General features: G+C 43.6%; 1 protein-coding gene across 1 annotated transcript in view; it reads right to left on the minus strand.

The window, feature by feature from the left end:
• The window catches only part of ADTRP (androgen dependent TFPI regulating protein), a 32292-nt gene extending 17689 nt beyond the window's left edge, over positions 1 to 14603 (minus strand). The window contains exons 1-3 of the mRNA XM_072851387.1: positions 14451 to 14603; positions 6853 to 6987; positions 5297 to 5398 (exon numbers count right to left, since the gene is read on the minus strand). Coding sequence (XP_072707488.1) covers positions 5297 to 5398; positions 6853 to 6987; positions 14451 to 14603 — 390 coding nt within the window. The remainder of the gene's footprint in view (positions 1 to 5296; positions 5399 to 6852; positions 6988 to 14450) is intronic.
• Between the last annotated feature and the right edge of the window lie 513 nt (positions 14604 to 15116).

Raw genomic sequence — 15116 nt, forward strand, 5'->3', positions numbered from 1 at the left:
GGTGCTGTTTTATGAGGCTCATGAAGCCAGTGTTCATTGGTTGACCCTTGAGGTGTTTACCCAGTTATTCAGCTCTTTGTTGGGAAATGTCCTCTTGTCTATGGAAATTTCCTTGGGTTGGATGCTTTCATAAACAGTTACAGCCTGTGTTATCTGAGCATAATAAAACTAAATGGCTTCCTGTCACCATAACCTCTATTTAGTTTTATACTCCTCATAATTTTCTGAATCTCTATATGCTCTCTCCTTTCTTGGCTTCATTTTGGAACAAATTCCCTCTTTTGATTTATTTTGCTATGACACTGCCTTCATTCAAATGCCTCCTTTAAAATTTTCTTTTGTAATCTTATACATTTTTCTTCCTCTCTTAACCTCCCTTTGTTTTTCAGGGTGGGAGGGGATTAAGCATTATTGTTCATTTTATTGCTTTAACTAGTACATAGCCATATTTAGTCAAAGAAATAATTCTCTCTTAGAGTTACTACATGTCTTTTATATTCTCAACCATCAGTGCATTTTGAGGGAACCACAGATTTATTTTATGGGTAGAGCGGGAGGCACAAGGAGTCCTGTTACTGAGCAGGTGTGGTGACAAATTAGTCAGAAGCTATTGCTCAATTTAACTCCAGCAGCACTCCTCTCTGAACCATCAGCTACTATCTGTTTCTGTCCTTTCCACGTCCGTTCATGCTCATCTGAAAAGCAACATTTTTTTTTTTCCGCTTTTTCTGAGACGTGTAGGTAGTTTGGAAGTGTTATTGTGAAAAATGGATGAAACATCAGACCAATTGTATGATCAAAGGTAAAAGAGCTCCAGAGATAACATTTTCTGCATGCACGCATGTGTTTTTGGAAATAAGGCCCTGGCTGAATATCCTGTTGCTTACTAGCAAATGTTTTGCCTCCGTGTCAATGCCAGAATTTTAATTGCGTTTCTCCCTGACATTAGATACCTAGTCTAAGAAACGGATGTTGCACTGCAGCTGGAAGCTGACATGAGACTGAAGTGACACAACCTTTGCCGTGGAATATTTGTCTCCAGCTGTTCCTTCACAGGGTGGGTTACAGAGACTGCACCTGTGCGTACCGGGGTAGCAGCAGCCAGGGAGGATTCCCTGCCATAATATTTGTCTGTGAAACACATACTTTCTCCCTGAGGAAATAGGCTTATGTCAACAAAAATAGAAACTTCAAAAAAAATATATGTAGTGCTGGGAAAAGCTAAGCATCTTTGCTCTTAAATGTGTGGGGTGATTAATTTCATGTGCCATATCCCTCACACACACATTCTTCTTTGCCAAAAGCTGAATGTAATTGGAAGCCTATGAATGTCCATAGTTGCCAGACAGCTTAAAATTGAGATACTGTGAAATGCAAACAAATGGAAACATTTCTCTCTTGTGTAAGTATGCAAGAATTATTAAGCATTAAATACCAGTTGCAAGGAGAATCGTTTAAGATGGTCAAAGATGAACCTAATGTGGTTCTTGTGCACACACCTGGAGCAGGAGTCCGGTTAGAGTGGCCTGGACAAGCGGGTTCTGCTCCACACACTGATTTTGCAGCCCCTTGGTTGGTTAGCGTTGCAGCAGCTTCCTACAGTAGCTGTAGGACAATACAATCCTTCACACAGATGCCCTCGCATAGGAGTAAGAGTAATTTGTACTCATGTAACTTATTTTCTTTTCCAGATGGAAGTAAATCATACTGATCCAAAATAACATTTCCGTGGATGTAGTTGTGTCTGCACTAGGGAAGGTAATGGTTTAGCTAGGTGGGCAGAACACAAGCAGCTTGTAGATACCAAGAAGCTCCAAGATGAGAGGGGACGTGGCAAGTGTTGCTGGTATTCTTACTGTCAGGGCATCGGTGGCTTGCTTCAGTGAAGGAAAATTACTTGTATGCACCCAGGTTGTTCTTTCACTCCCTTGCATTTTTTTTAGACATTCAGATACTGCTTCGCTACATGGGGGCAAAGTGCAAAGGAGCTTGAGAGGCTCAGGCCACGTGGGGTCTGTTGTCATCTTTGCTGAAAGCCTGCCAGGTAAGTCATTTTTCTTCTGTGCCTCTGTTTACCATCCCTCCTTTTTTATTCTTAGTTGTTTAGCTTACAAGGTCTTCAGAACACGCACAGTTCATAACTATGTGTCAGTAAAGTGCCCAGGACACTAAAATGCTGATTTTTGCCAAGGTGAGAGGGTAAAGCGGCTACAGAATAAATTAGGAAAACAGATGGCTAAACTAAACTTAGCTGCAGCCTGAAAATAAAGAAAATTGTGCTTTTTACAATAAAATTTGCATTTTACAGGAACTGTGCCTTACAGACTGAAAATATAAACCTCTTTTACAAAAGGCAATTGTACCATTACCATTTTTGTGAACGTATCTGGTCAATGTCGATGTGTATCTTTTCTTTTGTTACAGATTAAAATGTTTTTGACTGATCTCTTCTGACCCACCGTTGCCCCTCTTTGTTTAGTGTTCAATTCTGTCAGCCCCTTCAAAATGTAGCGTTCCCCTATACTGCCATCAAGTTGAATAATACATGCATATGATTTAATCCAAGCTGTCTCCAGCAGTTAGTTGCCTTCTGGAGAGTATCCAGATGTTGCTTGAAAAGAGATGACTGGGAAAGAAATAAACAATTTCACTTGACAAATTGGCCAGCATATCTTTTGTCTCAGCCATCTTCCACTTCGAAAATCTTGTTCAAATAAAATAATTGTGCTTGAGACATAAGTAGGGTTTTTTTTTTCATCCATGAAACTCAAAGCTTTGTATAAAGATGGTAAAACATAATTATCCCAGGCAAACAGAAGTGGAAACTGAGGCACAGCCCTTGGGTTAATCTCAGTAGAAAGGCAAAGAGAGAAACCCAGGTAGACTGGAGTATTTGGCCTCCTTCAAATATTAGCAAGATTCCTTTCAGCATTAGCCATCCTTTCTGCAAAACAGAAAATGTTTCTGCTCAGCGTGCAAAAACATGCCTAAAATGTAGTGCTCTCTGTACGACTCTGGGCTACCAGGTGGGCAACAACACTTTCCCGCTGTAAGAGCAGTAAATGTGAGAAAAATAAATGGCTAGTTCATTTTTGCAAGGAAGGTGCTGCAGCATCACCGCGAACTCATGGAGCTTGGTATTCCTGAAGTGTTTTTGCATGACTATTTTTTAGGTTCACTCTTCAGTTACATAACAACATATGCTTTCCCTATTTACAACGTTAAAATAGACTGAGATAAAAAAAAAATACTCCCACTGCAAATGATATGGCACTGACGTCTACTACTGATATACCGATGCCTTTTTCCACCAAAGCCAGTTAGATGCTGCCTCAATCTGCCATGAAATGTCTGTAATCTCAGAGCCATAAAGTATAGCAATGTGCAAGGAAATGAACCCAAAGAAAAAGCGTCTGCTTGGCAATCAGTACTTGGAGATTGTCCCTTAAAGTGTCGGTAGCTCCCTGGATCTTCCTAGGCTTCCCAGGGGATATTTTGGGTTGGAAGAAAGAAATGCCTCAGCTAAGCCTGGAGGCACCTGTTGGAAGGTGTCCCAAAATGTGAGGATTGTCAATAGCGGGGATCAGTCTACGCTGGTGGCAGATGTTTTGCGCTCGATAGTGACTGGAAGGAAAATTTCCCACCCAGGAACTGTCAAGCACAAGATGTCTGCAGTGTATTAAGAGCTTTAGAAATAAAATACTAGGTTGTGATAGAGCTTTGCTTTATGTGAAGTTTCTCTCTCGTCAAAATAATTTTGAGGAAGAATTGTTTTCCTTTTTTAACACCTGTTTTTGACATTTCTGAAATGGAAAAGCTTTTTGTTGTTGTCAGAATGACTCTGTTATGAAATGTAGATGTAGGTAGGGTAAGAAAGAAGTTATAACGAATACGTTTGTGGGATTCCTGCAAAGAGTTCTTGCACATGAAATAAAAATGTACGTTCTAGCACCTCTCAACCTTCCCATGTCATAAACAAATGTGGAAATGGAAAGGGCAAATTCTCAGCTGTGCACCGGGATTAAAACAAGCAGCAAAGCCCATCTCCTCTCAGCTCCACCCTGTGCCCTCCCCTTCCTCAGCACCTCCACTACCATGAAGATTTTAAACTTCAACCAAATCTGATTTTAAACTTCAACCAAACTCCATACCAAATCCCGGACCTGAAACCAGCATGATGCTGAGGACACAAGGAATCTTTCTTTTTGGTGGATGATGGTTTTGAGAGAGAGTGGTGCCCGTTTGCGTCTGTGTGGAGGTTTGGACAGCCGCATAAAGACCCTGGTGGAGATGAATTGGTGGGCAGAGAGCAGGTGATAAGGTTAAAAGTGCACGATGGCTGCAGTTTATCACACAGATACCAGTAATGCGGACATGCCTGTGTGTGTGGATTCCAGGCACACGTATCTGAATACCCCTGTCTAAATGGGGTGGCTGCTCAAAACCTTTAGCGAGTGTCCTCAGCCAGAAACCCCAAAGCCTCCTGCATTTATCTTCAACACGCGCCGGGAACTGCTGCGGTGGGTTGCAAAGCGTTGTACTTAAGAAATGAAGTCTGGAGAGAAATGAGTCTTCTGTGCGATTATTTCATACTTTTTGGCTTCTCTGATTCAGTCTAGCGCTGAACCGCTCCCTTCTCTCCCCCTTCCCATTAGCCCCACGAGGCCTCCCTGACCTTACAATCCACCCACGGTTTCCATGTTACTGTCAGCCTCCTTACACTTGACTGATGAGAAATATGTGATTATTCAACACATCATAAAAACAGCCAGAGCAAATGAAGGAGAAATCTGGAAAGTATTTATAGAAAATCTGTAAACAATCATTGCAATTCAGCTATTCAAAGCTGTGCACACATTAGCTTATTAGCTGTAGAGCTGTCAGATGTTCTTTGGTTCTTTCACCTTTTTTAAAAATTAAGAACTGCTTTGTTATACTCCCAGCCATTTTGTATTTCATAGACTTCTGTTTGCAGAAACAGTTTATTTTTTGAGCTACAATAACCGAGAAGAGATTTTTTTTTCCTTATGACTACACATCATTTCATTGACTTCAGAGGTTTGACAAGCACCGATTCACTGACATTCCTTGTGTGCTAAAAGGCTTCTTGAGGCAACTTCAAGCACCATGCATCTGTTTGCTGCATACAGCTCAACATCAGATTCAGATAAGTAGGAAGGAGGAGGTGAGAAAGAAGAAGCCGTGAAACTCTTCTGGAAAGCGACACAATGCAACGGTGGGACACGTGTTGCAAAGTCTCTCTTCTCTGCAAGAGGCAGGGGTGTTTCTTACTCACCATAGCGTGATTTAACCAGAGCGGGATGACTCCATCAAGGCTTTTGGGGTAAACCAGCTCTCGATTGTAGGTATACAGTGTCCAAAAGGATATAGACACAAACTGGAACCAAAATACAAAATAAAAGACATCTCAAAACGAAAGACAAACATCTCTGATAGGAGTTGGCTAGTGCTTTCATTTCTGAGATGGTGAAACATCTCCTACATGAAAAATGGTGATATTGCCAGATAAACTCACGTATCTCACATGTTACAACATAAAGAAAGGAATTTACTCTGAGGTGCAGTGTTCTGTGTTGATACTGTGAGAAAAAAACCTCCTTTATAAACTGCCAACACTGACATTTTCTGTGGTATACTAGATTAGCTTTAAACTTTTTTTTTTTCCCTTTGCAGATGGGATCTTTTGATGGTCCAGGAGTTCTCCTCGAGGGATTGGCTGTCAAGCCACAGCATTTGTTCTGCTCAGTAACAAAGTAAAATGAGATCTTGGTAAGACAGTTCACATAAAACTTACCCTTATCTCCAAAATTCATAAGCCTAATTCCTAACCTGCAGGTGCAAGCTGCACTGTGGGCACCCATTTTTTTCCCAACAGAGGAGGATTTACAGTGGGAGAACTTAACTGGAGGAAATGAACCCTGGAATTGGTTACCGATACCTGGAAGCTGATTTGCACTTTTTTGGCCTGGCTTTGTGTTTGAGCACACTTTGTGCTCGGGGTTGGAAATCAGGGGTGTGAGATGCTGGAAGATGAGGCTACCCTGTGCCTCTCTCCTGCGGGCATGGTGAGGATGCCGGGGGGGGGATATGACAGCAGCATCGTGAATACTGCTGTGCAGGGAAGATAAATTAGCCAGTCTCTCTGTCTCCGTCCCTGGCAGGACTTTTTAGTGAGCCAGCTGGCTGAGCTGCTTGTGGGCCAGATTTAAGCAGCACTTCTCAGTCCTTTGAGATTCAGAGGTGGCTGCAGGCTTCACTCACACAGAGTGGTACCTACACGTATAAGTAATCCATCGGTTTCCGTCCAACCTGCAGCACCAGATAAACAGCATTTCGATAAACAGCATTGTCTGTGAGGGAGTAGGTGATCCGTGGTGAATCTGATGTAGGCTGTGACTATAATTATTGTCCTGTGAATCTGTTTCTCTCCAGCGCTTATTTAAAGCCACACTGGAGTCAGAGAAGATGTGAGATTTTGCTGCCTCTTAGGTACCCTCTCATGTCCTCCTGGCCTGTGCTGCCCTTTAGAGAAATGCCCTAAGTCGATAAATCCACAGCTATTTGGACCGTGAGATTAACGGGGGGGGGGGGGGGGGGGTTACACCTCATTCACCCTTCGGGGTCAATCTGTGTTTGCTCAGGGACAGCAACCCTAAAGTTTGTGCAAGAGGCTTTGCATTCTACCATGACAGGCTCAGCACACAGTCCAAATCCATTTTCAAATGGTAAAAGAAAGCTCACAGTTCTTATCTGTTTTATACACGTGCATGTGATGCAGTACACCCCTAACCATTTATGCAAACATTATTTTTACATACAGAGGTTACTTACTGTGGACACTGGGAAAGCCAGGACACTGAAAAGAAGGTCTCTGCTGGAAATTACGCACTTAGCACATCGCAGTTTCTTAATTAGTCGCAACACATCAGCCAGGAAGGACACCCCATAGAAGACAGCCTGCAAAACCTAAAGTAATTACACCTAATGAGGGAAACTCATCCAGCTTTCATTAGCACGTTCCTCAATGAACTCCGTTCTTGCTCTTCAGGGAGCTGTTTTGTTCGTGAGTTGCAAGCCCACGTGAGGGAAATAGCTGTTGGCTAAATCTTTTTTACCAACTGAAACTGATTAAATAAAGTTGTTCAGGAGGTAACTTTAACAGTATCTCATTTAGTGGACTAAACAGAGATGTGTGATGTGATTCAGGTGGGAGAGGTGGAAGGACACGTTGAAAGCCAGCTCCTTCACACGTCCTATGCTAATTGTTACGTCGAATGTATCTGAGCAGGAGCAGGAGAGAACAAAATATGCCAGGAAATGTTTCCTGTAAAGCAATTGCTAGATAGCTTCTCCCACCATTTAGCCGACACAGGGCCTTCTCTCCGGGGACTCGTGGTGCAGTTAATCTCAGTGCCAAGTAGCTCAAAATGCTCTAACATGAGCATTAGGTGCAGAAGTTATCAAAACCAGAACCTCTTTTGCTGAACTCAGAGGGATTCAGGAAAGGATTTCAGAGACCCAGACTTCACTAACTACAAGTGAATAAGTTAAACTGTTTATAACTAATGAATTTTGGAGTTGGGGGGTGGGTTGTGTTTTGTTTGGGTTGTGGTTTTTTTTTCTTTAAATAATTTACAAGTAATGAGAGTGGGATTGTTTGGGGAGGGTGCTAGGAGGATTTGGTAAAGAACTAGGTAAGTGCACAGTGACAAACCAGAATTCCGCAAATTGTGTATGAAATTGTCACGATATTGTGGTTTAAGCCAATATTGCTTTTCTGATTACTTTGTTTTTTCTCCTAACGCTACACAGCAGATCAAGCTGAACCAGATTTGTCAGACGCACAAAGACAAAGCCTTGCAGAAGAATATTCTCTTGCTGCCCTGCATATAGCACTGGGTCTAGTTCAGTTCTGTTAATTCACAGGACGGCCTCTTCTTTTTAAGGCTAGGTTGTCCCAGAGCGGTGCAATATGGGAAATGCAGCCTACTGCAAACGCTGGACCAGCTAGCAATGCTTAAATGGAAAGAGGCTGTGTTACAGCTTTCAGGATGAGATCTCTTTTGCCATGATCTTACTCTGAATCAGATATTTATTTACAGCAAAGTGCGTGAAGTTGTGGACGGTTACTTCACCAGTTTCTGAAGGAGCCGAGAAGGGTGGTGCTTGGGAGGGGACAGAATTAGTGCAATGTTTTTCCATCAGAAATTCCTTTATTATCAAAATATCTGAGGGAAGGAGGGGACTATGATTTCACCGTGCCTGTTGTCAAACAAGGGTTTCTGCAAGCTTTAGTTTGCAGAGACTGAGTCTTCCTGGGGAGCAAAATGACCGTAGTTTGCATGACCAAAGTATCCTTGCAGTTATCCGCAAGCATCCCCCATCCATTTTGTGGCTTCCCAGCAAAGGGAAAAGATAGATCCTTCCTTCCCTATCTTTTCCGCAGTCCAGATGGTCGTCACAGTAGACTGCAGCCAGCTGCCCCCCTCCACACTGGTGGAGTGTCCCCCCTCCCTGCGCAGACCCACAGTGGTCGAGGTAGGGAGGTGCTGACGCAGGCTGGGTGACTGGCCCAGGGTCACCCAGGATGAGGTATCGGAGGTCGCGCACCACCCAGTTCAGCTGCAAAGCCCCGTGTTTCCTCTCAAGAGCATGGGGTGAACAGCCACATTTTTACATAAAAAAATCCAAGCAGCTTCATCAGAACCTGCATATGGTTTTGTTCAATTCTGAGGCACCCAAACCAGCTCTTTTAAATGTGGTTTTCTCTCTCTCTCTCTCTCCCCATTATCACAATTAGCCTCTGTAACTGCAGGCACAATTTCAGTCAGTAGGGATTCAGCCCTCCAAGTCACAGGTTTAGTTCAGAAAAGTCCGTACTGGGGCGCAGCATACTTAGACCCAAGCACATGTTCAACCCAAACGACTGCCCTAGTCCTTGGCCTCCCCAGGAGACCAAAACCAAGTCCTTGAAGAGCTAAGAAAAGCCTAGTAATAAGCAGAAGCCCTTGTTACAGCCCATAGAGTCAGCAGTAACTTTCTGTAAAAAGCATGAAAAATGAACATGAGGGTGGTGACAGTCTGGTGACACATGGTGACTAATTGCCAATAAAGCAATTAGGGAGAGGCCTGGTTCCCAGAGGATGGGGCTATTATTATCTAGTTCATGCTCAGCTTTACATTAATCATGGGACAAGGATAGGCTGCTTCTCCCTCCCCCCCCCCTTCAAAATTAACTAAAACAAACATTTCTGAAAAGAAACAGTCCCAAAACAGCCACATTCTCAGCCTGGTAAATATTCTGTCATATGCAGGGGAGGACAATGTTATCTTCCATATGGAAAATGCTTATCTGAATGTGTAACCTGACCCGTTTCTCTGGCTGAACATGGAGAAGAACAACTCCTGAAGAAGTTTGAACTCAGCCTCAGGAGCTTGTTTTTGCGCTGCACATAGCTCTACCCTTGTCCATCACTCTGGGTTCAAAGGGGTTTCAGTCAGTTATGATCACCCTGGATTTCCAGGAGCAATGGAAGAATATACAAGTAATTTTCAAGCCAGAAAACTGAACCTAGCTAGCACTGTCCCTAGTAACATTCAGTCTGGCAGGGTGCACCGCCAGTAGACTTGAGTCAGAGCTCCAAACCTGTGCTCTTCCAGGCTTATTCCTGTAAGAAAGGTGCAAATCTCGCAGCCCTTCACTAATGGGAAAATGTTGACATAAAAAAAATTGACATGAAAACATCAAATTATTCCAGATGTCCTGTGAATTTCCCAAACAGCAGTGCTGGCGCTCACAAATCCATTGCAGCCGTTCATGGAATATAAATCCGCTGGCTGTAAATAAAGAGGATCCCCTAAAGTATTCCCACACGAACAGAAGGAAGACTGGAAGCATTCAGAAAGCTAATGATTAACCCAAAGAGGAGAATATGGATATGATTATCCCTGTTGGAGAGATGCTGCTTTCCTCTCTAGACCCCGCAGCGCTCCATGGCGCTAGGTGCTGTAGAAATGCTTAATTTGGCCAGATCGATTTTCCAAACTGAGAGTCATAGTGACAAAGACAAAGCTTAATTTTTATCTGCTGCAGTGATCAAAGGGGTGTTTCTGTTTAACTAACCTGACATGATTTACTTTCGCGTAAAAGATCTAGCCATATGTGTATATTGAAATCTCCAGCTAGTACAAATAAATTGGGCTCCAAGCTCTGCCCTTAAGGGGGGATAAATCCAATATTCTGAGTAGGCTATTAGACATAACAGTCAACATTTAGTGTAGACAAACAGCCATTCACGTGATGGCGACCTGGAAAATATGTATACTAAATACTGGGTCTATTCTGAAATAAATAAAAAACAGATTTCAGGAGAATTGAAAAGTATTTCAATTCTGAGAGACAAAAGCATAAGGAATAAAATGGGGCAGGAATGCAATTTATACTTTTTAAAGGTGCAGTGTGCCCATTATGCAATGATTTACTAATAGATTTACAGCAGTGAGCAGATTTTTATGAGCTTGGATATTTCAGGCAATGAATGATTCAGCTTGTACTCTTTTGTGTCACAGATAAATGAATACAAAACTGGTTTTATCTGTCATTTCTGCTTGTTCAATAATCTGTCAATGAACTCCTTTGATACAAAACCCACTTATCTTTTTTTTTCCCCGTACAAAAATATTTCCTTTCTGAATCTTGATTGCTATGATCATTAACTAGATAAATGAATCTGAAGTAACGTCAGAGCTGTAGCTCTCTTGGGAGAGCCGCGTGACTAGCGAGGAGTTGAATGAGGTGCTAAAAGAGGGTCATATCTAGAAGAAATTCTTCCAGCATCCCTCCAGCAGAGCTAGGAGTCAAGCTGCATTTCCATCCCCGGAAAATGTCACGTTTCCCAGTATTTCCATTTCGGATCAGAGCGAGCCAGCCACAGCAGCTTTCCACAGAAGGAAATTTTTAAATGCAATTTCAAAGAGCTAAAAGGAATTTTGGGGGCAAAACTTCCAAGAGATTCAGCCAGCCGGTGCCAGAAGACAGGCAACTGCAGTCTGGCAGGAGACAGGCAGAAGAGCTGGACAAGTGCCCTGCCTGCCTGGCTCTGGGGAAGCCTCCAAGGCACAGCCCAGCCCTGCCCAGCGCGGCAGCTCCACCGAACCAGCACAGCCCAGCGGGAAGCTTTTCCTTGCTCTTCTTCCCCGGGACCGTGCCTCCCGGCATCCCTGGAGTTTCCTGGGACTAATTCCAAAGGCGCAGAAATGTAATGCATTGGGTGTGCACCCGATGGATGTCTGTGGTTGACAGCCACCTCTTGTTCCTTGGTGTTCCCCAGAAGCAACAGGGAGTGGTTTAATGCCAAACCATGGGACGACTCTTCTAGGTTCTGTGGAGGCCCACGGGGAGCTCCATGGCCCCCTGGGCCATACTATCTTCTCACCCTCTTTCTCTCTTATACAGCGGGTCAGGAAACTTTTGCCACCTGGAGATTCCAACACTGTCCAGATCAGCGGGAGAAGGGGGGATAAGGCATTTCTCTCCCCAGGCCCCCTTCCCTTTTTGGTAATCCTTTCTTGAAAAAAGCCACATCTCTGTGGAAGAAGGACTACTGGCCATGAAGGAGTAATTTTGCATGCCCTGCCCCATTGCCACATTTTCTGCATGAGAGATAGATAGGCAACATCTTCAGCCCAAACCATCTCCCCATTGGCTGACAGCTCTGTTTTAGCGTTGTGATCAGATCAATAAGTGGTTAAAAGATGAGAGACAAAGGACTGGAGAAGTGGAGCAAGGGCCCTCGCTCACGGAGATTTAATGAGACCTGAGCTGTTCAGCAGATCCGTAAATGAGCTGGGGAAGGGAGCAAACACTGAGGTGGTAAAGCTTTGTAAATCTTTTTTTTTTTTTTCCTGTCAAAGCAAAGCCTGACTGCAAAATTGCCAAAGAATCTCAGGATACTGAGTGCCTGAGAGATCAAATAGCAGGCGAAAATCAGTGTTGGTAAATGCAATGTAATGCATTTCAGAAAAAATGAACTTCAATTATATATTTTTCGACAGTGGGTTCTAAGTTAACTATACCCATCCAGGAAAGAAATGTTGGACTCGCTGTGGATAGCTCTCTCAAATTGCCGGCTCCTTGCTCACCAGTAATCAAAAAAGACAAATAGAGAGTTAAGAATTGTTAAGAAATAAACAACAGACAAGGAAATGCCTTTAGGCCACTGTATAAATCCATGCTGTGCTCATAGCTCGACCACTGCAGCCTGCCCTACTTACCCCTTCCTGAAACTAGAAAAACTACTGTGACTAGGGTGACGAGGATGATTTAATGAAAGAAGCAGCCCTTTGTGAAGAGAGATGAAAAAGGCTCGGAATTCCAGCTTGCAGAAAAGAATAACCAAAGGGAAAATATGGTAGAGGTCTCTGATGAGTGGCAAAGAAAAAGTGAACAGGGACGGACGATTAAATTATAACACAGAAGTAAAGAGGCATCCAATTAAGTTGTCAGGAAGCAGGTTTACACCAACGAAATGAACTGCTCTTTCACACAATGCACACTTGCCTTGTGGCACTCATTGCCACAGGATAGGGAAGGTACCAGAAGTATAAACAGGTATGTTTTTCCTTCAGATAGATGAAGGGAAGGCTTTGAACGGGTATTAGCTACCTTGGCCTGGATTTATTTTCTGGCTAAGTAGGTATGCTAGTGTGAGGGTAGAGCCACGGAAAGTTAATTTTATGCTTACACATGCTCTTGTCTTGTGCAGCCTTTCCCTGATCATCCACTGCTGGTCACTAAGGGAAGCCGGATGATAATTCCAATTAGTATTTCTGCATCCCAAAATACTGGGAGATGGGTTACTCTTGATCTCATGCTTTGGAGCTGTGTAATATCCTGGGCGATACATCTCATGATAATGGTGCCAGGTGATGGGGGTGGAGATGCTGTTTTGCCTGAAAGTATGGCTGATACTTTAATGGTGTCAGCTTTCCCCAAAAAACAAAGGAGAGGAGCTGGGCACGCAGTCCCTTTCCTGGGACTTGGCTGGTGGTGTTTTAGTCTACTGACATATGTCCCAGCAGGACGAACTGAATATCCTTAAGGTTGTTTAATCCTGACCATTTGATGGCTGGCATTTCAGAAAAAATAATTTTTAAAACAACACAAAAAGCCTAGATGTACTGATATAAAGACAACATAGCAGCAAACCATACATATGCCATCCTGACTGCAGCGATATATGTGCCCTCATCCTTCCACAGGCAGCTTGGCCACTGAGAAGGGCGCTGTGGCTCCCTGAAGCCCGGGCTGTTGTAGCCACCTCACGTGCCATTCACTGCCTCTTGGTTGCAAATATTTCACAAGAGTCACAGAACGGCTGAGGTTGGAAGGGACCCAAATTTCCCAACACCCTGGAGGTCTCCAAAGGTCTCACTTGGAGCTGGGGAGCCTTTAGGTTTCCATTGAACTCCACCATGGGGTGTCTCCTTCTGAAGAGTAAAAGTAGAGACAAACATAGCCCGGGCCAGACCTCCCACTGATATTTAACTCTGACTGTCACACAGAATGGACAAAAGGCTACAGAGGTCCCTGCGGTCATCCTTCAGATGAGCAAGTGTCCCTGAAATCTGTCCCTTGTAGGAACCCTCTCCACACACCCAGTCTTTCCACCCCACTGCCACCACTGCCACGAGTCACTGGTGAACCGCTTGGACTGTGAACAAGCCTTCTCCCCCAGGGTATCTCATGTGCTTTCATTTTGATTTCTATCTTGTGAAACGTTAGCCTATCAGGAGAACAAGAACACATTATGGTCTATGTTTTCCTGTGTACTTTTAGGAAATGCAGCAAGCAGTTGATAGCTCTGTTAAAACACATGAAATATAATGTCACAAGCACCTCTCTCCGCAGGCTGGGATTTCTTTCCCTCGTGCTCTCAACTGCTGTCAAACCAAGCATGTACTTTGAATGACTAAATTAGCACCGTGCTATGCTTTGTTTTACCTTTTCTGTAATTTACAGCACATAAAAGCCTATTGAAAATTTGAAGTAAAACTCCAAGCAGCATTATAAGGCGTATTGAATGAAGGGTTAGATAACGTGCATCAAACTTGCACGTGTCCTGGCTGGACATACCCTACCTTTCTGTCCCTCTCCTCACTGATAGCTTGTCTCCTTTACAAGGAGGCAGCTAGCTTCAGAGTGCTTCCTGAAAGCCAAGCAGCTCGCCAGCCAATATTCTTTCTGCATAAAACCTGTGAATACATTTCACAGCTAAAGCATGGATCCCTACTTAGTTTCCTTTGGGGTATAAACCATTAAAGGAAGCAGTTTAACAGCAGCAAATATACCAGCTGCATATGTCTTGAGGCACAGATGGCAGACAAACAAATAGACATATTGGTATCACTGTACAACACGATTTGCTTACCAGATTGAGGACTGTCAAATATTTCCACTGCCCACCGTAAAGGAACACTTCAGATGGCCGCTCTTCTGTTCTTATGTGTGTGATTGAATAGGCAACAAAAAAATACCAGACAAAAGCAAGGCAATGGTACATTGTGAGAGTAGAGATTTCCATGTTTTAGCTAAGAGCAAGTGATAATCGGTCCAAAAGCAGCTTTTCTCTTAAGGTCCTCGGTTGCTGTGCATGGGAAACGGCAGGGCAGGAGGGTTTACTTCAGAGCAGACTTGAGACACGTTCCCACTTTGCTCTCGTTGAAAGGAATATTCACAAGGCTGTGAACTTTGCTTCTATTTGTTTCCCTTTTCACTGTACAGATAGGCTGGGGGGCGGGGGGGGCGAGAAGAATAAGCTTATTCCCTGGATTTAAATGCCTTGCTCAAGATTAGCGAAGATTAGTTGTGGAGTTACATAAGTTTTGGGGGTTTTTTTCTGTAAAAGTGGGGGGAGCTTTGCTGCTGATTTTGTGTAACAGGCTGCCGTGCTTTGGGTAGCAAGTGAAAACAAGCAGCATTTTCCTCGCCATAGCTATGGGTGCAGCCATGTCTCCAGCTCAGCCTGGGAAGCCTCTGCAACTGTTTTTTCCTTGTGACAAAGGAAGAAGTGGGAAACATAATGGTCTGTGAAAGA

Source organism: Ciconia boyciana, chromosome 2, assembly GCF_034638445.1.
Source record: "Ciconia boyciana chromosome 2, ASM3463844v1, whole genome shotgun sequence".
NCBI lineage: Eukaryota > Metazoa > Chordata > Aves > Ciconiiformes > Ciconiidae > Ciconia > Ciconia boyciana.